We start from the raw sequence: 27825 nt of genomic DNA, 5'->3' as shown, positions 1-27825 counted from the left end.
GAAAATAATATTGCCTTGGGAAGATAGTGCAGTGACTTTAAAAACCTCCACTAAAAGTACCTAGAGAAAAAAGGTACCTAAGGCTAGCTTGGGAACCTGAAAGTACTATTTTAAGTGGCCAGCTTTCTTGCAGGAGTACCTTAATATTTTGATTTGAAGAATAAAATAACACTGGACAGAGAGAAAAAGTAAAGGATAAGGCAGTATTTCTACCTTTTAAAAAATAGTAGGCATATACACAGCCACACATTATTACCAAATTAGCTGTACTACCAATAATTCTCTGAATACCAACTGGTCTTGAGGTAAAATTTCAATCAAATAAAGGTCAATATACTCACCATGCCTTCTTAAACCCAGCCAACATTCTATTAGCATATTACCTAATGTTTAGTTGAGAGATCCCAGTCCCATTAGCAAAAGACCCTATAATTATCTTATTAAAATGTGCTAAATTTACAACTTCAAACTTTGTGCTTGTCTTTGCTCCCTTCCTACAATTTCCAAGTCTTTGTTCCACCTATAATCACCTCGAGGTTAAATGAAAAACACAGTGCTCTTGAATCATATCTAGTTAATAAGCTATTCCCTATTTCCTGACCAGAACCAAAATTTCAGCTGAACTTTAACACCTTTAAACTTTAATTATATATAATTACATACATCAATGATATGCTCAATCGATATTATATAAACTATCCCCATAGACCCCTTAAAGTCAAAACTCACCCTTGCTGGGCAGCAGCGTCATGGGAGAGAGTCAAGGATGGAGACTCAAGTTTACTGTGTGGGAGGCGGCAATGGTAAACCACTTCCATCTTTTTACCAAGAAAACTCTATGGATACACTACCAGAACAGTTGCAAATGGAGAGTGGGGCGTTCTGGAAGATTTGTGTCTGTGGTGTCGTTATGGGTTGGAAACAACTTGACTGTATCATAAGACACACAATCCCCATAGATGATGGATTTCAGAGAACATTATAATTAGATTGTAATGATAATAAGCATTATCTCCAATAAGAAAAATTCTTACTAAAGCAAATCACCATTAGTCAGTAATTTTTAAGAAACAATTTAAAATAAATCCAAGAGACAATCATTACTAGGGTGCATCCATCACTTAGGTGTTTGTAACAACACAATGCCAAATACCTAATCTCTCACTTAATAGCAATAAACATTTTATGCTCACTACACATTTGGGAAATTCAATCTCAGGAGTATATCGTTAAATGGTTGTTGAGAAATACTCCAATCATGCAATTACTTTACCTGACAAAATATCAAAGTTGAATTAAATGCTTGTTTTTCCTACTAAAATGGTTGGATTTTTAACTCAAATATTAAGAGAATAAAGCATTAAAAGGCATTTTCTCTCCCATCCCTTTTATGCTTCAACCTATTATTTCATTGTTTGGTCAGTCCAGAGATATTTTTTCCTTTACACTTGGTTTTTTGCAATATTTATCCTCTATTCTAATTTCTATTTATGCTTTCATATTTTTACTTGCTCAATCTTGCCCATTACCTAAGCATCTGAACTTTCTCAGATTTATTTTCCAGTCTTCCTGTAAAAAGCCAAGAGTTGAAAGACAAGTAAAATGAAATGACTCTGCTAGCACTTTATTACAGCAAGACCTGGCAAATCGCCTCCACCACACACACACACACCAACACACCACTCCATACTAGACTAAAACTCCCTAACAACAATAATTTGACCAGTGACAATTAGGTAAATATAGCTTGTATTTCAACTCATTCATTTAGATTGTCACCGTGATACAATGTTAAAGCAGAGCTAAATTTTACATTAAATTGTGTTATATCTTATTTACTAACCACATTTCACTCCCAAGATTTAAAATAAATGAGTTAGGACCAATAAACTTTCACAATTTTTATTAAATCCTAGTCTGAGGTAATTTAACAATATCTGATTTTACAGACATCATCCCATAATTCATAAAACATTTTTCAAGAATAAGGGCAAATCAGGCTTCCATATCCTGATCTCCTGGAGGCAGAACTGAGCCAATACTGAAGGGTAATTGCATATGCTTATTTAATGTTAATACCCCATATAAGCAATGTTACTTTTTAAAAGAGAATGTCTTAATATTCATTACATTAAATTTCTGAGTCAGAGGTTTTCAGATACAGAATTTAATTTTATGTATCGTTTTAACAAAAAGGTACCTTAATGAGAGGAATATTTTAACAATTCAATTATTCCATAGTGGCCAAGAAAACAACACAACATATTTTGGGTGAGGTGGTGAAATGGAAATGTTAGAGAAACAAAATAGAAAAATTCAAGAAATCAGTGTAAGTAAATCTGTCGGTTAAAAAAAATGTAGAAGTATGATGGGAAGATAGATGGTGACCTCCAGCTTTCAAAAAGATATTTTCTAATTTGATGCAATACAATTCCTAATAAATTGAGCTGAAATTAAAAGAACTACAAACTGCCATCTTAGCCTTACCAACAGTGAATACTTCTGATCAAAAAGGCCACAACAATTAAGAATTTGTTGCTTGATTTTATTGTACACCAGGCGGTGGATGCAAGGCATTCCTTATTAATAAAGTATAGACAAGTAGCTTCACTCAGAATACACTTTAATGCACATAAAAAAAATTTTACAAATTGGTTTGCAATCCAAATATACAATAGCTTGGAAAACAAATAAGTTTAGAAAACAAAAGCCAATGTAGAAAGACTAAAACATTAAAGTTTCATATGGCTCTGATTTTACAGTTTTCTTACTGCATCATCAATATCAGAAATCTGTTCCTTCAGTTGGCTCCACTGTTCCGGATTTAAAGAAATACCTAAAACACAAAAACAAATTTTAGCAGTTAAAAACTTAATCAAATTCTACTCATTTCTTCTGTGAAACTGTCATTAAGACCGACTCAATTTTACTTTCAACAAGACACAATTGTAAGAGTTCAGAATTGATTTCCGCATCTTAAACCTGTTGAGAGACTGGAGACAAGGGCTAGCAAGATTTCTCAATAATACTCCTGGATCATCAAAATAATAATTTGGGATGGAAGAGCCATCTTCTCCCATGCCTCATTCATCTTTTCCCTCCATCTGTATTCCTGTGGTGGCTGACATTTAGTGGACCTCTGGGTATTCTGCAGATAAGGACCCTTCTTTTACCTTTCTTTTCCACACAAAAAAATAAAATAAAAATAAAGGCTCCTTGTTCCCAAGGATTTTATTATTTTCTATTAAATCCTTGCCACTGTTCTCTATATTTTGTTCCAGATTAGGCTAAATACATCCATCAATAGAATTTATTGGTGTTATGTGAGCAAAGCACTTGGGAAAGTACAATACAACAGAATTGGTAAAAACAATTCCTGTCTTCAAGAAAAAAGACAATCAATCAGTGATACTGAGCACTTACTGGATGCAGAACACTATTACATGCATGGGAAAGTACAATACATTGGTAAACAACAATCCCTGCCCACTAGGAATTTACAGTCTAGAGGGGGAGCCTGAAATTAAAATAAATTACAGAGGGGGGAAATGGCAAAATGCTAGAATATGTACATAAGTGCTGTGGGACTGGGGTGAGGTAAATATCAAAATGCTGCAACAGAATAGACCCAAGTAGGCAACACAGGTAAAAGGATAAACAGGGTGAGGAAATGAGTCAGGGAAGGCTTCTTGGGGCAGATATGACTTTAGCAGGGTTTTGAAGATGAGGGAATGGTGGTGTGTAGGATACGAAGGGGGATGGAGTTCCAGGCCAGATGAACGATGCGAGCAAGTATTTGGCAGTAGGAGAGAATTCATTCAATAGTATTTATTGAGTGCTTACTATGTGCAGAGCACTGTACTAAGCGCTTGGGATGAACAAGTCGGCAACAGATAGAGACAGTCCCTGCCGTTTGACGGGCTTACAGTCTAATCGGGGGAGACGGACGGACAAGAACAATGGCAATAAATAGAGTCAAAGGGAAGGTGTAGGAGAGAAGAGACTGGCATACACTAAACACCTAACAAATATCACAATTACAATTATTATAGATATCAGGCTTTAAATTTATTTTTAAATGTTAAGCCCGAAAGATTAAATTGCAGATTAGCTAGTATTAGAATGGGGCTCACATTCTAAGATGAGGGAGAACAGGTATTAAATCCCCATTTCTTACAATTGAAGAAAATGAGGCACAGAGAAGTTAAGTGACTTGCCCAAAGTCACACAGCAGGCAAACAACAGAGACAGAATTAAAATGCAGTCTTCTGATCATTACTGGATGCAGAACACTATTACATGCATGGGAGAATGAAAAATAATAAATCCTAAGGAAAGATAAAGACTAATTTTGATTATTTTTAAAGAAAATTGTTTAAGTTGTCAGCACCAGAATAGTGTCGGCATCTCTGGTAAAGGAAATGATTAAAATTCTAATTCTTTAAAAGGCTTCCCTAAAAAGGTTATGAGCTCCACTAGCATTTGCCAGGGAAAATGCAACCAAATGTTATGAAATTATTCTATATTCCAAACTAGTGAAAATGCCCAGATGGGAGATATTTTCTTAGCTTCTTATGCTGTTCTAAAGCAACTTCTCCTAACTGCTGTTAAAAAAAAAACCACAATTTATTTCCTAGAGAGATCTGTGGTATTTTTATACTTAACTTCCTGTAGGAATTTAACAGAAGCTATGCATATAAATTTAATAATTAGGAGTAAAAAAAAACCTCACCTTTTCTGCCAGGTTTCATTTCACCTTCCTGATCCATCCAATATTCCCTAATATCAATTAGGACTTTTCCTTTGAAGTCCCGAACACTGACATATCTCATTTTTCCAATCTGCAAATGAAACAATTTGTGCACAGTTAAACTCATTATGTTTTACTGCCTTTCGCCTATAAAAATACAATTTATTCCAGTAAAATAATTTCTCTTTCACCATCTCAATGGAATAACAACTCAAATATTGTAGTCTCCCAAGCTATTAGTACAGTGCCCTGCACGCAGTAAGCACTCAAACACCACTGACTGACCGCTCCTCAAAATGAACAAGCTTTAGTGCAATTTTCTCCAACACAGGGGCTAAATGACCACACTGCATTTACAACCTTTATTCCTAGTGCAACGAGTATCAGTTTTAAAAAAAAACACCCTTTGGAAATATAAATTACTACTAAAGGAGAGCTAATGGACTCTGTTCTAATGAACTCGCTGTGGGCAGGGATTGTCTCTCTTTTATTGCTGTACTGCACTTTGCCAAGCACTTAGTACAGTGCTCTGCACAGAGTAAGAGCTCAATAAATACGACTGAATGAATAATGGACTCTTCTTTGAATGCAATTCTTGGATGCTTTAACATTTTGGTGTTATACAGGGGATATGGCAAGGAGATTCATCTTGCATATATTCCTTTCACAAAGACTAACATCAGATTCAGTAAAGTGACGAAACAGAATGCCATTGAGGCATTACAGAGCATTCTCCCTAAAATGTGCATTTTGAGAAGCAGCATGGCCTAGTGGAAAGAACAGGGGCCTTGGAGTCAAAGGACTTGGGTTCTAATCCTAGCTCTGCCACTAATCTGCTTTGTGACCTTGGGTAATTCATTTAACTTCTTTGTGCCACAGTTCCCTTATCTGCCAAATGGGGACTGAATGCTAGTTCTCCCTTCTATTAACTACACAGTCCCACCTGGGACTGTGCACCTCAAGTAGGAGTTATCTTGTATCAACTCCAGCATTACAGTGCTTTGCACACAGTAAGCACTTAAATACCACAATTATTAGCCCGGGGGTGGGGGGATTCAGTGATACTTACTGAGCATTTACTGAGCACTGTACTAAGCACCTGGGAGAGTAGAGTTTCACACAAGTGCACAGCACTACAAGGTGAATACTATGAGAGTTTTCGTGAGCCAGTCTGTCAGAAAAACCTCCATGATTAGGTGGAGCAATATGTATTCATTAGAAATACTGACTTTTTTTCATTAATCCTTTCAGTAGCAGAAAGATAGCATGTGGAAAAGAGATTTTGAGGGCCATCTACCAACACTACCATGCTATCTAATTAAGGGTTAAAATATTTAAAATTAGCAAGATATATAAGGTCTTTGGGACATAAGGCATTTAAGTTGAAAATGTAATTTCTTCATTCTGAAGGACCAAGGACTTCAACATCTCTGGTTTGCTTACGTGTTACTAAAGTTGATCCCAATCAATCAGAGCTGAAGATGGTGCCACGGCCCTGGCACCTTCAGGCAGAGTCCATGACCTCTAGGTGCCAGGGCTGAGCAGAGAGGGAACATTGTGTGTGATTGACCTCTTGCCCTTAGCCACTCCCAGAGGCAAAGGACCTTATGCTCCTCAAACACCACCTGGATCTTTTGCACTTTCTAGGCGAGGGAAGTTTCTCTTCATGGTAGAGTCCAGGAAGAGATGCTGGTATTCATCAGCCAGCATGTCTCTTTCCTTCCCTGTTGCTTTCAAGCATGACCCTATATGTCCTAAACCAAAAAAGCCCTCCCTCGAGCCTACGGCTCCCTCCGGTAATCACCCAGCGTTGAGCATGTTGTTTAAACTTGCTGCCTCCGATTTCTCTCTTCTAACTCTCTCCTCAACTTCCAGAGATGGGGCTTCCACCTCCTTACCTCCAAAGAAACAGCCCTCTTTAAGGTCACTAGTAACTGCTTTCTTGCCATACCCAAAAGGACTCTACTCCACCCTAATCCTTCACAGTTTTTCTGCTGCCTTCAACACTGGATCACCCTATTCTCAAAACATTATCTGTGGCTTCACTGACACTACCCTCTCCTAGTTCTCCTATCTGACCGCTCCTCCTGTCTCTTCCACTGGCTCCATCTCTGCTTCCCACCCTGGGGGTAAGAGGGGAGGGTAACCTGGAAGACGCTTTAGTTTTACTACTAGCTAATCTGAAAACACACAGGATTCTAGGCCGAGTGACACATTTTCAGAGTAGACCCTGAATGAATAAAACTCGTACTTGGAGTTTAGGAATTGTACAAGATCTGTTAGAATTTGGGAAATGCATGTTAAGTTTTAGGTTTCTATTTTAATAATTTTTTTTAAAACACTTCTCACTTTATTATAAGTACTAGCTCCAGGATTGAATATAAAGGACCCCTTGTACTGAATAAAGCTAGATTAGACAGTATGCTAGTTTATATAACTTTTAATGACTACAGTGAGAATCACTTTTAAACAGATTCTGATTTCTTTTAGGTGTATTTGATCTACCACACCAAATGAAAAGAATATTCCATGCATAATAATAATGTTGGTATTAAGCACTTACTATGTGCAGGGCACTGTTCTAAGCGCTGGGGTAGATACACGGTAATCAGGTTGTCCCACATGAGGTTCACAGTTAATCCCCATTTTACAGATGAGGGAACTGAGGCACAGAGAAGTTAAGTGACTTGCCCACAGTCACACAGCTGACAAGTAGCAGAGCCGGGAGTCGAACTCATGACCTCTGACTCTGAAGCCCAGGCTCTTTTCCACTGAGCCACGCTGCTTTCTACTACCATAAGTAACTCAGGTTACCTCATCTGTAAAATGGAGATTAAAAGTGTGTGCCCCATGTGGGAAAGGGATTGTATCCAACCTGATTAGCTTGTATCTACCCCAGAGCTTAGAACAGTGCTTGGCACATAGTCAGCACTTAAATACCATGATGGGGGCGTGGTGGGGGGAGAGAATAAACACATTGAAGGTACATTTGGTGAACGTCTCCTTAGCTCCCCAAAAGCAGGGGTCAGGAACCTATGGCTCTTCATGAATCCAGCTCTGGCTCACCAGTCCAGGTGCTCATTTTTTAAGATACCTTGGCACCAGGAGGGGGACCCCATTGCTTTCTCCCTCACAGTTCCCTGATTAGGAAGTGGCTTGCCGGCTCTGACCTTTTAAAGTGAAAAGGCCCACAGGGGTATTAGGATGGCGGACCACTCCTTGGCCTCAGCAAGCACAACAGTCCCCAGCTGGGGCACCCCGATGGATGGCAGGGCAAGATGGCAATTCTCACGACACCCCTCTCCAGCCCTCGTGTAAGTGATAGCGGTGCCGAGGCGGATCGGCCAAGAGGAACATTCAACCTGCCATTACCTATTTGTTCTGGCATAAAATTTCAAACTTAAAAACAATCATTTGAACGGATCCTGAGGGCTCACCCAGCAAAAACACTCAAATATAGGGGAGCAGGCAGAGAGACAAAAGGGGAGCTCTTCCTTCCCCATCCTTTAATCCTTTCAGAAGCACTGCTCTAGCCTGTCGAAGTCCCATTCTCAAATACGAAGTATTTTTAACAGTACCCTGTTCAAAAACATAGTGAATAAGCTCAGTGTTCTTTCAGATCCAAGGCTCCATTTGCTACAGTTAAAGTCTTTCCTGCATACTCCTCTATTACAAGGTCATAGATTTTGTGGAATATGCTCAATTCTACCTTAGGCAAGATTCTATTTATGACAATGAATATGAATCCTCTTTATCCTAACAAGACTATAATAGCAAATTTTCTCACCAAATCAGTACCACCTAAAGAAAAACATGAGAATCAGGAGGCTGCAAAAACTGACTTAAGTCCCCCCCAAAAAAATTCATCCTAAGGCTGGTTTTGGTTCATCATTAAGTACCCTTGACTGCCTGATTATCTTAACATCCATTCGTCCGTGAGGTGATAATACTAAATGCTCCAACTCTCTTCTCTTCTCCATACTCTCTCCCACTCCCTACAGGATTATGTTGACTACTGACCAACTGACTGATCAGTGGATGGGCAGCTACTCAGCTGCGAAATGCTCAGCTACTAGGAATGCACCTGTCCAACTGGAAACAAGAAAAATTAAGGATGACAAAGCCCCAAAGGGAGGGATTCCCAGAAGTTTGGCATAGTCACATCCTGTGCCAAGCAGAGCTTTGGGCCAGTCAGCAAATAATCAAATCCCCACTGCCCAACCCCAATCATCTTTTAGCCTAACAATCTAGGCCTGGGGCCTTTGATCTTTTTGTATAAATAGTGCTACTGAAATAGCTACACTGTATCCTAAGTACTGACCCCGATAAATGCCCAAACCTCAAGTCACTTCTAGTAAGTACATATTTATTTACACCCATCTGCAGTACTTGGGTCTGTGTGTACCTTCTGTTATTTATTCCGATTCCAGTATTTGTAAATATTTTTAGCCCATCTCCCCAATTAGAGTGTTAGGTTTCCTGAGGGCGTAGTGAGAAGCAGCATGGCATTGTGGATAGACCACGGGCCTGGGAGTCAGAAGGCCATAGGTCCTAATTCAGCCCTGGCATTTGTCTGCAGTGTGACCTTGGACAAGTCACATCACTTTTCTGTGACTCAGTCACCCCATCTGTAAAACGGGGATTTAGACTGTGAGCCCCACATGGGAGAGGGACTGTGCCCAGCTCAATACTCTTGTATCCACCCCTGCACTCAGTACGGTGCCTGGCATATAGTAAGCGCCTAACAAATGCCATCATCATTATTATGCTTCTATTGTCCTTTCCAAAGTCCCTAGTATACAGCATTGCACTCCGTGAGTTTAAATACCCTTACAATAACCACCCCTCCTCTCCAGTTCCCCAACCCCCTCCCTTCTACATGTGAGCAGGCACACAAGCCCACACAAATAGCAGTAGCAACCCAAGTAGGTAAGAGGAGAAACATCCTAATGACAGTTGCCAAGAGCTTCTCGAAGCTCCTGTCTTCCCAAACTGTGAGGCCACCTCTTGCTGTACTTGTGACAGCAGCACCCAGTCTGGGGAGTTCACTGCAGCAGCAATAGAGCGGCACTGGCTTTACTACTTACAATATTTTGAGTATCCCTGGTTGATCAAGTCTAGTAAACTAGGTGATCTGAACTCTCATTGCATAATGGCCCTTGAGTCACCAACAGTTGTTCAATACTCGACTCTATCCATAAAGTGCTTGATTTCTACAGAGAAAGGGGTTCTTTACCTTTATGAAATTGTTCTCTAGCAGCCTCAGTTTCACACTGGTCATCTTATATAAGTCGGATTAGTAAACCTCACAACCGTTGCCCACCTCCCAGAATCCCCGATTTTCTGCATGGCCACCTTCTGCCGGACTCCAGTGTTACTTGTGGAGGCCTCACCCTTCAGCCTGGACCTCCTTTCTCTCCCTCTCCCCACCCCTTGCCTGCTTTTTTCCCATTGCCCAAGAACGTACTCTTGACAGTGAGGCAGAGGGCCACCGCTATTACTTATAAAACTGCTGGAGCATCTACATTCTTTGCTTAAGAAAGTTTTCTCAAGCTGCAAGTCCTAGTCATCTAATCCTTCCCGCTTTCAAAAAGAGCTACCTTGACAGTAAGGTCAAGTAAGAAAATTCCACAACTTTCCCTGGATAATATTCTTATATAATAATCCCCCTTTATAACTCTTCTTTGAGCACTTTTCCATGATAGTGTTATTGAATTTTTATGTCACCGCTACTTATAATACTCCTGCATTCTGCAATAGCATTGTGGTTTCTGTAGACTGTAAGCTCATTGTGGGCAGGGATCATGTCTGCTGACTTTGATACACTGTAGCAATAATAATAATAATGGCATTTGTTAAGTGCTTACTATGTGCCAAGCACTGTTATAAGCACTGGGGGGGGATATAAGGTAATCAGGTTGTCCCACATGGGGCTCAAAGTCTCAATGCCCATTTTACAGAGGAGGTAAGTGAGGCACAGAGAAGTGAAGTGACATGCCCAGAGTCACAGAGCTGACAAGTGGCAGAGCCAGAATTAGAACCCATGCCCTCTGGCTCCCAAGCCTGTGCTTTTTTACTGAGCCACGCTATACTCTTCCAAGCACTCAGTACAGTGCTCTGCATATAGTATTTTAAATACTATTAATTGGGTACAGAGATACACAAAAGTCCAGTGAACAGCACTAAGACCTCCCAGCTCCAGCATTTTGCATTGGAATTACTGTAATGACTCCTGAGATATAACTTGTGAAGTAGTGTGGCCTAGTGAAATGAAAGTGGGCCTGGGAGTCAGAAGACCTGGGTTGCAATCCTGACTGACATTTGCCTGCAGTGTGAAATTGGGAAAGTCATTTAGTGGAGGGGGGGGGTGTTTGGTTTGTTTTTTGGTGGTTTTTTTTTTTTAAATCATCTTGAGCACTTACTGTTATGTATCAGGCACCATACTAAGCACTGGAGTAGATACAAACTGATGAGGTTGGACCCAGCACATGTCCCACATGGGGCTCAGAGTCTTAATCCCCATTTTACAGGTGAGGTTGCTGATTTGCCCAAGGTCCCACAGCAGATAAGTGGCAGACCTGGGATTAACACCCAGGTCCTTCTGACTCCCAGACCTGTGTTCTACCCGCTAGGTCACACTGCCTCTCAACTCTTCTCAACTTCTCTGTATCTCAGTTTACCCATCTGTAAAAAATCAATTGCATTTATTGAGCACCCGTTACATGCAGAGCACTGTTCTAAGTGCTTGGGAAAATACAAGACAAAGTTGGTAGTCATGTTTCCTGCCCACAGGAATCTAGATGGGGAGAAAGACATTAACTGGGGATTAAACATCTGATCTCCCTTTAGGCTGCAAGCCTCTGGTGGGACAGGGACAGTGTCTGACCTGCAAACTCTATAACTACTCCAGAACTTAGCACAAAATCACTTAAATATCAATTATATAACACCTCATGACTTCTGAACAAACTTCAAATTAATTTAGCACATTAGTACTTTGCTGGAAAGAGGAAAACAGTCTGAAATGCAGCAATCAGGTGAGTCTCTGAGCAGAATCATATGTTGCAAGGACAAAAGCAATGTTAGAAGTTAAGTCTGATAGCTAAACGCATAATTGTTTTATCAAGTGTTTGACTGTTTAACTCTCGAGTGTTACCTGTATTTGTACTTGTACCACTTTTTTATAAAATGGAATACTGCCTTAGTCAATTTTTTGAATCGTGGGAATGTATCAATGCACTCGTTTTATAGTATTTCTACAGGAAAGCCATGATTTTTTAGGGTTGGTTTTAACACTTTCATAGACCCAGGGTTTTTCAGTAAAAAGAAAAATCAAGAAGTTCTTGTCTATGATAATTTAAAATTATTTTGATGCAATTTAAATCTATTCCGTCCTCTAGGATGACAAAATTAGAAAAATGTTCTTGGTCATCAAATCTTTTTGCAATAATCAATACATAAGTACATTAATTTACATAGCTTGAAAGGAAGATAAGCCTATTTTTAGCAATGTGCATCTAATAAACGACATCTACAAATTCTCATAACCCAAGGTCTTGCAACAATTAACTATTACTAACCAAAATTCTATCCCTGGATGGTAGCTCTTTTGGTAGGCACAAAAATTACTTCATATCACTAATTTGTAAAGAGAAGTCTACAGTTTTTCCAAAAGTTATCTAAGTTCAATCAGTGTAACTAAACTTACTTCTTATTCTGTATACCTGTGTGCACAAAAACAGTTGCAAAACTCAAAATTTTGGCCAACTATAATCTCTGCCTTATTTAGAGTACTTTCAAGGAAAATCTTGGGACAACTTAGGAATTCAAACTATACCATCCCAAGGCAATGGTTGGAACCCCACAGCACTTGTATACATTTGTACGAATTTATTTGCTCTATTTTATTAATGATGTGCATTTATCTATGGTTCTATTTATCTATTTTGATGGTAGTGATGCCTGTCTACTTGTTGTGTTTTGTTGTCTGTCTCCCCCTTCTAGACTGTGAGCCCGTTGTTGGGTACGGATTGTCTCCATCTGTTAATGAACTGTACTTTCCAAGTGCTTAGTACTGAGCTCTGAACACAGTAAGCACTCAATAAATGTGACTGAATGAATGAACCTATATGACAAGGCAATTAAACACCAGGGAGAAAAATTATGTCTCTCCCACAGGCAGATTCCAAAAGAGCAGGGAGACGAGTCAGCAATGCATTCCAAAATGACCAAAAAAACACACACGCATGCGATTTTGTTACTTCCCAAAAATGAGGCTCAGCATTCTCCAGTCTTTCTTTGGCAATAGTATTTTTAAAGACAGGCAATCCTCAACTTAGGACTTTTAAAGTTACGTCAAACCCCACCTGCACATAGTAAGCGCTCAAAACCAATGATGATGCCCCCTTCACTCCAATGAGACCACTTTCTCCAAGGTCATGAGGGAACTCTTTGTTGCTAAATCTAACAGACTCTACCCTGTCCTAATCCTCCCTGACCTATTAGCTGTCTTTGACCTTTCAAGACTCCCTGCTTCTGAAAATACTATCTAACCTGGGTTTCCCCACACACTTATCTCTCAGCTCTCCTCTTATCTCTCTGGCCACTCCTTCTCAGTCTCTTTGCCAGGTCATCTTCTGCCTCCCACTCCCTATATGTGGGAGTTCCTAAAGGCTTTGTTCTGGTTTCCCCTTCTCCTCTCACTTTACACACACTCCTATGACCAACTACCACTTCTAGACAGATGACTCCCAGATCTACCTCACTGGGTCTGATCTCTCTCCTCTGCAATCTCACCTCTCATCTCCAGCATAATTCTATGTGGGTGTCCGTTACCTCGAGGTCAATAAGTCCAAAATTGAATTCCTCATTTTCCCCATCACGAAGCCTCTTTCCCTCCCATCTGACATCATTCTCCCTGTCTCAAGCCCAGAAACTTGACATTACCTGAACTGTCCTCTCTTTCAACCTCTACATTCAGTCTGTCACCAAATCCTGTCAGTTCCTCCTCCACATTATGCATACCTCCCGGCTCCAACAGTCACCACGTTGGTTTGGGCACTTGTCATAACACAGCTTGAGGACTTACTGCATGACTGCTCACTTATATCTGCATTACACAAAAACTCCGGTTCACCGGCTTTAAGATACTGAATCAGCACCCTCTCCTCTTAGCCAGTCTTCTCCCACTATATCCCTGCTGCTCTGTTCCTCTCAAATTCACCTACTCACTGTGACGGGTTCTCATCTCTCCTGCTGCCGGCCTCTTACTCCTCCCCCTTCATACCTGATGGGTCACAGCTCTCCCATCATCAAAGCCCTTCTGAAGTCACATCTCAAGTTATTCCCAAGTTATCACTAATCCACCCACAACTCATCCAAATGCTACTTCAGCCCTTTCGCATCAACTAAACGCTTTTCACCAGTGCTTTTATGTACCTACCTTATATACACTTCCCCTCCAATCTGTCTCTCCCCACTAGATTACAAGTGTCTTGAGATCAGGGATATCTTCTGTTTTAAACTTTTCCAAGCAGCTAACAGCACTCTACACACATTAGGTACTCTAATAAATGCCATTTATTGACTGGGGCAGGGTGCAAAGGTGAAGGGGATTTTACAGAGGTGGGTCTAGAGAGGGTCAAGGAAAAATGAAATGAAGGTATCCTGATTGCCGGGTGGAGTTACAGGAAGGGTCGCCGTATCCAATACAAGCACCCTAATGTAGTTACATTCCTCATAATTGATTGAACACACACTTCTGAGTAATTCTGATTTTTAAAAATGGGTTCTGGAATCTCAATCCTGCATTTATAACAACATTCCTATGATAAAATCTTTTCTGATTTTCTATCTAAAAATTGGGTCCCGAGTCCTAGGATTGCCTTCAAGCTTTAGTTTTAGGAGAAATAAGCAATCGAATGAAGGATGTGGGTATTTTAAGTTTCCATGATGCCTCAACAAATTAGAGGATGCCTGGTATATCAACTCTTTGGGACTCTATTTGCAAGTCATGATGACGATATCAACGGCACAAATCCACTGCATTAGTCAAAGTAGATCTGTGCTGTAACTAATTTTACACATCCTCACACACCCAGTTCTCCTATGTAGCACAGAGTTGTTCTGAGAAAAGAACTGCATTACTTGCGATATTCACCCATGTTCACCCTGTGCAAAACCATTTCTTCCAACAGTACATTGTGCTGTATCCAAAAGAAGCTAAGCTTGTCAGAAAAGCATTCTCTAATAGCAGTCTAGCCAAAACATTCAGTGAAAACATGTATTATGGCGGAATAGAAAAGATGACTCCTAGTCCCATGAAAGGCTTTCACAGTACTGGAAAGAGAGAGAGCGATCCAAAGCCAGGAAGAAGGAAGGGCTGGAAATCTGAATGGAGGTAAGGGGGAAGTTGGGTGGGTTGCACAGGGAGTATAGTGGAACAGGACCCTCCCAGAAGATCAGGGAGCTGCTGCCCCGTCATACCATAACTTCAGTCACGTGGTTAGGAAGGTGAAAAGCAACAACTGCCGATGCATGGGCAATAATCCCAACCAAGAGGAAAGAGCCACCTAACTCTTGCAGCTGCCAAATGGGGGATTCTGAATATAAACTGAGGGACTCCTCAGGTAGGAAAATAGTAAGGAACTGAAAACACCAGGATATTTTTGTGTCGGTTTCAAATATGTCTGTAATACAGAAAATAAGAAATCCGTGTTGTACTGCTTTATAGGATTTATAAAGGAAAATTTCAAAATAGAGTAAGACATTCGGGAAATGAATAGCTAATTCCGGCGAACAGTCCATTTTCTGGAACTCTAAGGTTCCATTCTAAACAAACCCTTATTAGGGAAAATTCACTTGTTACACTCACTGTGTCCCATGCCTTGCATATGAACACAACCTAATGGCACAACTTCTGACACTGCATCGGGTTCTCTGCAGACAGATGTTCCTTGTCTGATGAAGGATCCCTAATTCAGCTGTAGTTTCTTCCCAAAACGTACAGTTCAAGCCTGTGATATAGCAGAACTGACTGTTCTTATACTGCTCGTCAAATATTTTAGGGACATTTACATTTACAGCTACATTTAGGGACAGTAGCTGAAGGCTGTAAAGAATTAGAATTCTCAGGTGAAGATTCTCAAAAAATACCCTTTTGATTATAGTAGTTACACCCAAACCACATATGGACTTTCTGCTCTAAGGATATGAAATTGCCAATTTTACCTGAAACATATTGTCGTCTCTGCTGCTGCTTTGCTTGGAAGATGCTGCCCCTTTTGAACTTTCTCCAGTCTTTTGTTTCTTTACTGGTTTTTCTGGAGTAGGCTTTTTCCTCTTTGCCTTGGGGTGGGGGGGAAAAAACATCAAAAACATGAAAAGAGAAGGACCTGAGAATCCAGCATAGCTACATCACATATATGGAACTAGAAAAGTCCACCACTGTTTTATTCTTTAGAGAGGTAGCTTTCAGATGGAAGCCTTGGATTGAGAACGCTGGATGAATATTGAGACAAAGAAGGCGGAGTATAGCCTAAGAGAGCTAAGGTCCCTAATCTTCCAGGTGGTCACTGGAGAGGTATACAAAAGTTTTCCACCTACCAGGTCACCTAGTTAATGAAAGAATACAGTTTAAATAGACTAGTTGAATGGAAGTGCAATTTCTCCCTGATGGCTAGGCCAAGCCAAAAAATTTAGCTGGGGTTGTACACCGCAAGCAACTTGTTCTCTGTGGAGTAGCAATTTAAGCAAATAAGCATGGAGTTTTTCCAAATAAAAAACCTAGCCATTTGATCAAAATGGACCAAGACCTCATATTAACTAGAGAGGGAAGTCACACTCTTTTTTTGTGAGGAATAGCATAAACTAATCAGGTTATATTAATTTGGGAAGAACGTCAGTACATTTAAAAATGCACATCTTTGAGTACAACTGAACTTCTGACTACCAGGAACAACTAAGATTAGGCAGAACTAGGTCTATCCACTAAAGTTTATAAAAATTATTCAAAGGTTTCATAAGGAGCAATTTGAAAAAGTCCAAGCGTTTTTTTCAACTATTTACGTCATACGTACAATTTAAGCAGATAGAACATTAGAAATGACAAAGGACCCAACTAAATTATTATTATTGAGTGTTTGTTGTGTGCAAAGCACTGTACTGAGCGCTTGGGAAAGTACAAGATGACATCAGACATTCCCTGCCCACAGTGAGCTCACTCAATTTACTTCCCCTTACCTTTCTTCTATACCCCTTCCTCTAACATCAGCTATGAAAAGGGGAAACATTAAAATATGGGACAAATAGCTATTGTATTTCATAAGCTTATACAGGGAGCTGCAGACAGGTTCAGTCAGGTTGCCTTTGTTGTGAGAGTAATGTGCTTGCAAAAGGGTTTGGCAGCAAAAGGGCATTCCCATCTGATTTGGAAATTAATATAGGGAGGGTTCATTATCTTGAAGGGGTGGGGAACAGGTTAATTGTTTCTGAATTCACGCCCGGCAACTGGGTGTAGTTGGAACGGAGATCTAGTCAGAGTTCTGGAAAATATGCAACGGCTGTATAGATTAACTTTTAACAAATTCAAATAGAGTAAATGTACTACCTATTACAATTAGTATCCATTTAAAGCAGACTAGCAGACACCAATATCCAACCTGATTACCTTCTATCTTTTCCCAGGTCTTAGAACAGTGCTTGGCAGATGGTAGGTGCTTAGCACATACCATAAGTACTAATATAACTTCTTTGATGGCTTGACAGAATACTTGAGTTACCTGGTGGGACTACCTCCATCTAGATAATTTTCTTTCCTTATAGCTATCTCCTTTCTTTACCTTTGTAGTACTCATAAGGATGAAAACTTGGGCTATTCAGCAAAATTTAAAAGTACATAATAGAAAAATATTAGAATATCTAAAATGGCCACGTGGCTAGAAAACAAATTTCAAATCTCGGCTGAGCAATGAGTTGGTTTGTGGCATTGTGAAAAGTCACTGGGCTTCTATTACGCAGCTCCTTAAAATACAGACCAAGATTTTTATTTTATCCCAGAGTCAGCCTCCTCCTCCCCCAAACCTAAAATCTCAAGGTACCAAGTAACAATTTTGATTGATTAGTTGGAGAAGCAACATGGTGTAGCAGATAAAGCACCGGTCTGGGAGTCTGAAAGTCATGAGTTCTAATCCCGGCTCTGCCACTTGTCTGCTGTGTGACCTTGGTCAAGTCACTTGACTTCTCTGTGCCTTAATGATCTCATCTGTAAAATGGGCATTGAGACTGGGAGACTGGGACAGTGGGACAGGAACTGTGTCTAGACGGTAAGCTCGTGTGGGCAGGGAATGTGTCTTTTTATGATTATATTATACTTCTTTATGGTTATATTATACTTTCCGAAGTACTCAGTCCAGTGCTCTGCACACATTAAGCGCTCAATAAATATGACAATGAATTTGCTTGTACCCACTCAGCGCTTAGTACAGTGCCTGATACATAGTAAGCATTAAAATTCACAATTATGATCATTATTATTATTATTAATAAGCTCTGCTACAGGGACATCAGGTAGTCAGATGGGCTCAAAAACATCTGAGCTTCCTACAGAGGTGGTCCCACTCCTACAGCCCTTGCTCCCTTCTGGACTGACAGGACCCTAAGAAAAAAGCAGGACCGGAAACCACTTTTGAGATGACAAATCCCCCTACCATTCAACCCAAGATGTTGGATTAAGGGAGTTTTCAGTAGTGTCATAAACCTCATTGCCAGACCTGCCGACTCTCCAGTGGTTAGGAATGGGGTCGCCTCTGAATGAAGAACTCAAATGTTTCCCCGCACTCGCTTTCTATCCCACCGGACTACCTGATAAGCCCTAAGGCAGAGGCGAAGGTAAAGCTTAACCCAGGGACTGGCTATAGGTTTTTGTAGAGGTTAGACTCAAGCTCTTCTAGGGCAGGAAATGTCTCTCTTCATTCTGTTGTACCTTCCCAAGCACCCAGTATATTATTGGATCGCACCAACTGGGTTCTCCAATACCATTACGACCACTGTGTCCATATCTCCATTATTCCATGTACTCTTCCAAGGATTGTAGGCTGTCCTTGACTACCCAGACTTTGGTTCAAAAACCGTACTCAGTGCAAATGCTTTAGGGAAAAAAATACAAGATGTACTTTCAGTATTCACCTTTTTGTCAACTTCACTATCTGAATCACTTCCAGATGAGCTTGAAGAAACAAGTTCCTTTGATTTGGGCATTCTAAAGGGGGGAAAAAAAACATTGTAGACAGAGTTAAGTAAAACCACCTGTACTTTAATCAAAGCGAGCAAAATGTTAAAATGGTTTTACCATTTGTTCAATCACTATTCGATTTTTAAACTTCAATAAATACAGTTGGGCACAGCATTCCCCCACATTCATGTCACTTCGCTTTCCAGCCCATTAATGACAAAGTTCTAAACAAAATCTTCTCGTGAGGATTCTTTTCCACTCCCATTTTAATCTCTTTTCAAAATATTCCATTCACCAATCATTTCCTCACCACCGATGCCACCACCTCAAAGGAGGATTTTAGAGAACCTAACGTGAATTAGTCCAGCCACCAAATCAATGTTTTGAAATATCTCCTTAGCCAAGGGCATAAAAGGAAGGAATGTGCTCGAAAGTGAAATGCAATTTTTCAGTGTCCTACGACTATCACAATTAAAGGCATTTCTACTAGTGAAATTGCATCACAGCTGAGTTTTTCTGTTGACTCCAGCACAAGAGATCAGGCTAAACAAAAATGGGATAATCTCTCCAAAAATACATGTTTTCTTACCCCTTGGCCCCAAACTAATTTCACCCCTTTCTTATGGAAGAGAGGAGCAGCATGGCATAGTGGACAGAGCACGGGCCTGGGAGTCGGGTCACGGGTCCTAATCCCGGCTCCACCACTTGTCTGCTGTGTGACCTTAGGCAAGTCACTTCACTTCTCTGTGCCTCAATTCCCTCAGCTGCAAAATGGGGATTGAGACTGAGCCCCACATGGGACAAGGATGTGTCTAACTTGATTTGCTTGTATCCGCCCCAGGGCTTACTATAGTGCCTTGCATATAGTAAGTGCTTAACAAATACCATAATTATCATAATTATCATTACTGTTCTTATCCTGGTTCTGCCACTCGCCTGTGACCTTGGCAAAGTCACTTCACTTCTCTGTACCTCAGTTACCTCCTCTGTAAAATGGGGATTGAGGCTGTGAGCCCCACGTGGAACAGGGAATGTGTCCAACCCCATCTGCCTGTGCTCCCTCCCCCCATGGCTCAGTGCAGTGCCTGGCACACAGTAAGCACTTAGTGTGACTTAGCGGAAAGAGCCTGGGCTTGGGAATCAGAAATCATGGGTTCTAATCCTGGCTCTGCTACTTGTCAGCTGTGTGACTTTGTGAAAGTCACTTAGCTTCTCCATGCTTCAGTTACCCCATCTGTAAAACGGGGATTAAGACTGTGAGCCCCACGTAGGACAACCTGATGACCTTGTATTTATTCCAGCACTTAGAACAGTGCTTGGCATAAAGTAAGCACTTAACAAATACCATTATTATTGTTATCATATCACAATTATTATTATCAATTCAAAACCAGAACCCTCAGAGCAGATCTTGCATGAGTTACCATCTTCAAAAAAATAGCAGGAGATGCGAGAAGCAAATGGAACACGGGCAGTTTCCCATTCCTTCCAATGAGAGGCTTTAACCCTAGATATCGGGTTCCTAGAAGTGGTGGGTGGTTGTTTCGGTGTCGTCCCAGAGGAATTCATCACTGAGCTACCACTTGGGGCCCCGCCTTGCACCGGATCATCACGGGCAGGAGGCAGAAAGACCAAAAAGAGCCCACTTCCTCTTGAAAACTCTGAGAAGTTTCCTTCCCTAGGTGGGGTGATTTTCTGAAACTAGAAGTCGAGCTTTTTTTTTTCTTCGATTGCGTGAGCTCGACATTAGAGGTGCTCGCGCAGCCCTGTGTCTCTCGGGGGAGCCGGAAGGGGAGGGGGTTATTTGAGGAAATTCATGATTATTATTATTATTATTACGGTATCTGTTAGGTGCTTACTATGTGTCAAGCACTGTTCTAAGTACCAGGGTAGATCTAATCCCAGCTTCGCCACTTGTCAATTGTGACCTTGGGCAAGTCCTTTCACTTCTTGGGCCTCAGTTCCCTCATCTGCACAATGGGGATGAAGACTGTGAGCCCTATGTGGGACAACCTGATGATCTTGTAATAATAATAATGGCATTTGTTAAGCGCTTACTATGTGCAAAGCACTGTTCTAAGCGCTGGGGAGGATACAAGGTGATCAGATTGTCCCACGTGGGTCTCACAGTCTTCATCCCCATTTTCCGGATGAGGTTACTGAGGCACGTAGAAGTGAAGCGTCTTGCCCCAAGTCACAGAGCTGACAAGGCAGCAGAGCCGGAATTTGAACCCATGTCCTCTGACTCCCCAGCCCATGTTCTTTCCACTGAGCGGCGCTGCTTCTCTAAAGCAGCCTCTTGTATCGACCCCTTAAGCACAGTGCCTGGCACATAGTAAGCGCTTAAATACCCACATCATTATTATTGCCAGGTAATGGGCTGTTCCATGTATCAGCCTTAATCCCCATTTTAGAGATGAGGTAAGCGAGGCCCAGAGAAGTTGGGTGGCTTGCCCAAGGTCAAAGAGTAATGACATAGGGATATTACCCCCCCCCAAAAAAACAGGAAAAAAGGGTAAGGGGGAGCAGGAATTTCCTGGAGTAGGGGGAAGGAGGGCAAGGCAAGAGGAATGAATGTTTTGTTGTCTCTCTCCCCCTCTTTAGACTGTGAGCCCGTTGTTGGGCAGGGATTGTCTCTATCTGATGCCGAATTGTAATAATAATAATGTTGGTATTTAAGCGCTTACTATGTGCAGAGCACTGTTCTAAGCGCTGGGGGAGATACAGGGTGATCAGGTAGTCCCACGTGAGGCTCACAGTTAATCCCCATTTTACAGATGAGGTAACAGGCACAGAGAAGTGAAGTGACTTGCCCACAGTCACACAGCTGACAAGTGCGGAGTCGAACCCATGACGTCTGACTCCGAAGCCCTGGCTCTTTCCACTGAGCCACGCTGCTTCCCTAATAATAATAATAATGATGATGGCATTTATTAAGTGCTTACTATGTGCAAAGCACTGTTCTAAGCACTGGGGGGGGGGACACAAGGTTATCAGGCTGTCCCATGTGAGGCTCACAGTCTTCATCCCCACTTTACAGATGAGGTAACTGAGGTGAGCCCTTTATTGCGCAGGGATTGCCTCTGTTGCCAAATTGTACATTCCAACGGCTTAGTTCAGTGCTCTGCAGATAGTAGGTGCTCAATAAATGCGATTGAATGAATATATGAAGTGGCTTGCCCAAAGTCACCCAGGTGATCAGTGGCAGAGCGGGATTTAGAACCCACTCCCTCTGACTCCCCAGACTGGGCCCTTTCCCCTGAGCCATGCCACTTCCCCATTGTCCACTCCGAGCTCTCAGTCCAGTGCTCTGCACATAATAATAATAATTATTATTATTATGGTATTTGTTAAGTGCTTATTATGTGCAGAGCACTGTTCTAAGCACTGGAGTAGATACAGGGTAATCAGATTGTCCCGCGTAGGGCTCACATTTTTTGATCCCCATTTTTACAGATGAGGTAACTGAGGCACAGAGAATAATAATAATGTTGCTATTTGTTAAGCGCTTACTATGTGCAGAGCACTGTTCTAAGCGCTGGGGCAGATACAGGGTAATCAGTTTGTCCCACGTGAGGCTCACAGATAATCCCCATTTTACAGATGAGGTAACTGAGGCACAGAGAAGTTAAGTGACTTGCCCACAGTCACACAGCTGACAAGTGGCAGAGCCGGGAGTCGAACCCATGACCTCTGATTCCGAAGCCCACGCTCTTTTCACTGAGCCACACTGCTTCTAAGTGACTTGCCCAAGGTCACACAGCAGGCAAGTGGTGGAGTCGGGATTTAGACCCCACGACTTCTGACTCCCAAGCTCGGGCTCTTTCCACTAAGCCACGCTGCCTCTCTAAGCGCTCTAAGCTTACATAGTAAGCGCTCAATAAATACGATTGAATGAATGGGTGCTGTGACTTGTCCAAAGTCACCCAGCAGACAAGCGGCGGAGCGGGGATTAGAACCCACGCCCTCTGCCTCCCCAGCCCGAGCTCTTCCCCCTGAGCCCCGCTGCTTCCCCATCGTCCACTCTGAGCGCTTAGTCCAGTGCTCTGCGCATAGTAAGCGCTCAATAAACACAGGCTGAATGCATGAAATGACTTGTCCAAAGTCACCCAGCAGACAAGCGGCAGAGCGGGGATTAGAACCCACACCCTCTGCCTCCCCAGCCCGGGCTCTTTCATTCATTCAATCGTATTTATTGAGCGCTTACTATTTGCAGAGCACGATACTAAGCGCTTGGAATGGACAATTCGGCAACAGATAGAGACAATCCCTGCCCAATGACGGGCTCCCAGTCCACCGAGCCACTCCACTTCCCCATCGTCCAGTCCAGTGCTCTGCACATAGTAAGCACTCAATAAATACAGACTGAATGGTCTTGTCTAAAGTGACCCAGCAGACAAGGGGCGGGACGGGGATTCGAACCCACGCCCTCTGCCTCCCCAGCCCGGGCCCTTCCCCCTCGTCCAGTCCGAGCGCTCAGCGCAGTGCTCTGTGCATAGTAAGCGCTCAATAAGTACGATCGAATGAACGGATGCAGTGACTTGTCCAAAGTGACCCAGCAGACAGGCGGCGGGGATTCGAACCCACGCCCTCTGCCTCCCCAGCCCGAGCTGTCCCCTCGTCCGCTGCGAGGGCTCGGCCCCGTGCTGTGCGCACAGTGGGCGCTCCATCAACGCGATGCAGGGCCGCAGGGAGGACCTCGTGGCGGGCGGCGAGGCGGAGGCCCCTGCGGCGCGGGGAAGGGGCAGGAGAGGGGGGTAGGGGGGGATGGAGGGCGGAGGACGGAGGATGGAGGAGGAGGGGGGCATCAGGAGGGGCTCCCGGAGGAGGCGGCCGCCTGCCGGGCTGGGAAGGAGGGAGGAGTGCGGAGGACGCCCCGGGCGTGCGGTGGAGGGGAGGGACTTTCTCCCAGCGCCATTTTCTCCTTCTCCGCTCGACGCGGTGCCATTTCCCCCGAAGAGGGTCGCTTCCCCCATCCTCCGCCACTCCCAGGGAGACCCCCCCCCAGACACCCAGAGAGACCCCTCCCCCCTCGGACACCCAGAGAGACCCCCCCCCTCCCCGGTCCCCCACACCCCCACGGCTCCTGCCCCCGAGGGGCTGGGGAAAGACAGAGGAAGGGCGGAGAGGGCAGGCGGCCTCCCGGGCCTGCTCCTCCATGCATCCACTCCTTCATTCGAGCCTATTTATTGGGCCCCTGCTCCGCGCACAGCACTGGACTAAGCGCTCCGAGGGGGCAACAACGGAGAGGGACCAGCCCGGCCCATTCGTTCAACATTTACTGAGCGCTTACTATGCGCACAGCACTGGACTAAGCGCTCCGCAGGGCCAACTGGGCAACCACAGAGAGATACCATCCCTGCCCGGTCCATATTTATTGAGCCCTTGCTACGCGCAGAGCACTGGACTAAGCGCTCCGCTGGGGCAACTGGGCAACAACAGAGAGACCATCCCGGCCCATTCATTCCATAATAATTTATAGAGCGCTTACTATGTGCGGAGCACTGGACTAAGCGCTCCGAAGGGATAACTGGGCAACAGATAGGGACCATCCCTGCCCATTCATTCATTCGATCGTATTTACTGAGCGCTTACTATGCGCACAGCACTGCACTAAACGCTCGGAAGAACTAGGCAACCGAGAGAGACCGCCCCTGCCCATTCATTCATTCAATCGTATTTACTGAGCGCTTACTATGCGCAGAGCACTGCACTAAGCGCTCGGAAGAACTAGGCAACCGAGAGGGACCGCTCCTGCCCATTCACTCATTCAATCGTATTTACTGAGCGCTTACTATGCGCAGAGCACTGCACTAAGCGCTCCGAAGGGATAATTGGGCAACAGATAGGGACCATCCCTGCCCATTCATTCATTCAATCGTACTTCCTGAGCGCTTACTCTGCGCAGAGCACTGCACTAAGCGCTCCGAAGGGATAATTGGGCAACAGAGAGAGACCATCCCTGCCCATTCATTCAATCGTATTTACTGAGCGCTTACTCTGCGCAGAGCACTGCACTAAGCGCTCCGAAGGGATAATGGGGCAACAGAGAAGGACCATCCCTGCCCATTCATTCATTCAATCGTATTTATTGAGCGCTTACTCTGCGCAGAGCACTGCACTAAGCGCTCCGAAGGGATAATGGGGCAACAGAGAAGGACCATCCCTGCCCATTCATTCATTCAATCGTATTTATTGAGCGCTTACTCTGCGCAGAGCACTGCGCTAAGCGCTCGGAAGGATAACTGAGCAACAGAGAGAGCCCACCCCTGCCCAGTCATTCCCTCGATCGTATTTACTGAGCGCTCACTATGCGCAGAGCGCTGCACTAAGCGCTCAGAATGGACAGTTGGGCAACAGACAGAGACCATCCCTGCCCAACGACGGGCTCACGGCCTAAACGGGGGAGACAGACGACACAGCACAACAAGCAGTCTGGCGCGGACGTCACTAAGAGAGCTAAAATCGTTGATCTAAACATATTATTAAAGAAATAAAGAGAGTAATTAAATGATAGCTATAAATATGCCCAGTGGGGGGGGGGAGGGGCGGTGGAAGCCGCCCCCCCCCCCCTCGACTCACGCTCCGCTCCCGTGGCCGCACGCTCGCCCGCAAGCCGGAGACTGACAGAGAGGCGGAAGTGACGTCGACTGAAGGGGCACCGCCCCCCAGCCGCGCCCCGCCCAATCACGGCCGGGCGCGGGGGCGGGGCTCCCTGTGACCCCGCCCCCTCCCGCCACGCCACTCATCCGGCGGTCCGTCATTCAGTCAGTCAGTCATTCAGTCATTCCAACGTATTTATTGAGCGCTTACTCTGTGCAGAGCACTGGACTAAGCGCTTGGAATGGACAGTTCGGCCACAGAGAGAGTCATTCATTCATTAAATCAGTCATTCAGTCAGTCATTCAGTCAGTCAGTCATTCAATAGTATTTGTTGAGCGCTTACTTTGTGCAGAGCAATAATAATAATAATAATAATGTCGGTATTTGTTAAGCGCTTACTATGTGCCGAGCACTGTTCTAAGCGCTGGGGTAGACACAGGGGAATCCGGTGGTCCCACGTGGGGCTCACAGTCTTCATCCCCATTTTGCAGATGAGGTAACTGAGGCACAGAGAAGTGAAGTGACTTGCCCAAAGTCACACAGCTGACAAGTGCCGAGCCGGGATTCGAACCCATGACCTCTGACTCCAAAGCCCTTGCTCTTTCCACTGAGCCACGCTGCTTCTCGCTCATTCCAACGTATTTATTGAGTGCTTACTCTGTGCAGAGCACTGGACTAAACGCTTGGAATGGACAATTCGGCAACAGAGAGATACATTCATTCATTAAATCAGTCATTCATTCAGTCAGTCATTCAGTCAGTCATTCAATAGTATTTATTGAGCGCTTACTCTGTGCAGAGCACTGGACTAAGCGCTTGGAATGGACAATTCGGCAACAGAGAGAGTCATTCATTCATTAAATCAGTCATTCAGTCAGTCAGTCATTCAGTCAGTCAGTCAGTCAGTCAATAGTATTTGTTGAGCGCTTACTCTGTGCAGAGCACTGGACTAATCGCTTAGAATGGACAATTTGGCAACAGAGAGAGTCATTCATTCATTAAATCAGTCATTCATTCAGTCAGTCATTAAGTCAGTCAGTCAATCATTCAGTCAGTCAGTCAGTCAGTCAGTCAATAGTATTTATTGAGCGCTTAATATGTGCAGGACACTGTACTAAGTGCTTGGAATGGACAATTCAGCAACAGAGTCATTCATTCAGTCAGTCATTCAGTCAGCCAGTCATTCATTCAATAGTATTTATTGAGCGCTTACTCTGTACAGAGCACTGGACTAAGTGCTTGGAATGGACAATTTGGCAACAGAGTCATTCATTTAGTCAGTCAGTTATTCACTCAAGCGTCTTTAATAATCATCATCATGTTGGTATTTGTTAAGCGCTTACTATGTGCCAAGCACTGTTCTAAGCACTGGAAGGGGGTACTAGGTGATCAGGTTGTCCCGCATGAGGCTCACAGTCTTAATCCCCATTTTATGGATAAGGCAATAATAATAAGGTTGATATTTGTTAATAATAATAATAATGTTGGTATTTGTTAAGCGCTTACTACATGTGAAGTACATAATAAAAAAATCTTGGTATTTGTTAATAATAATAATGTTGGTATTTATTAAGCGCTTATTATGTGCAGAGCACTGTTCTAAGAGCTGGGGTAGATAAACGCTAATCAGGTTGTCCCACATGAGGCTCATAGTCTTCATCCCCATTTTACAGATGAGGGAACTGAGGCCCAGAGAAGGAAAGTGACTTGCCCACGGTCACACAGCTGACAAGTGGCAGAGCCGGGATTCGAACCCATCACCTCTGACTCCCAAGGCCGGGCTCTTTCCACTGAGCCACGCTACTTCTCTGTTAAGTGCTTACTCTGTGCAGAGCAGTGTTCTAAGCGCTGGGGTAGATACAGGGTCATCAGGTTGTCCCACATGAGGCTCACAGAAGCAGTGAGGCTTAGTGGAAAGAGCCCGGTCTTGGGAGTCAGAGGTCGTGGGCTCTAATCCCAGCTCTGCCACTTGTCTGCTGGGTGACCTTGGGCAAATCACTTCACTTCTCTAGGCCTCAGTTACCTCATCTGTAAAAATGGGGATTAAAAAGAAATGTGAGCCCCACATGGGACAATCTGATTACCCTGTATCTACCCCAGCGCTTAGAACAGTGCTGTGCACATAGTAAGCGCTTAAAAAATACCATCATTATTATTATTATTATTAATCCCCATTTTACAGATGAGGGAACTGAGGCACAGAGAAGTGAACTGACACCCACAATCACACAGCCTAATGGGA

At 43.3% G+C, this 27825-nt stretch overlaps 1 protein-coding gene across 1 annotated transcript; it reads right to left on the bottom strand.

The window, feature by feature from the left end:
* Nucleotides 1-1886: 1886 nt before the first annotated feature.
* SUB1 (SUB1 regulator of transcription) lies at nucleotides 1887-25632 on the bottom strand. Its single transcript, XM_029060755.2, has 5 exons — nucleotides 25563-25632; nucleotides 18935-19007; nucleotides 15980-16096; nucleotides 4733-4841; nucleotides 1887-2836 (listed from the first exon to the last, which is right to left on the bottom strand). The coding sequence occupies exons 2-5, from the start codon at nucleotides 19004-19006 to the stop codon at nucleotides 2757-2759; spliced, it is 378 nt and encodes a 125-aa protein (XP_028916588.1). The 5' UTR covers nucleotide 19007; nucleotides 25563-25632; the 3' UTR covers nucleotides 1887-2756.
* Between the last annotated feature and the right edge of the window lie 2193 nt (nucleotides 25633-27825).

This window comes from Ornithorhynchus anatinus, chromosome 3 (genome assembly GCF_004115215.2).
Source record: "Ornithorhynchus anatinus isolate Pmale09 chromosome 3, mOrnAna1.pri.v4, whole genome shotgun sequence".
Lineage (NCBI taxonomy): Eukaryota > Metazoa > Chordata > Mammalia > Monotremata > Ornithorhynchidae > Ornithorhynchus > Ornithorhynchus anatinus.
Note: the sequence above shows the minus strand (reverse complement) of the source record. Positions and strands in the feature narration are given on the sequence as shown.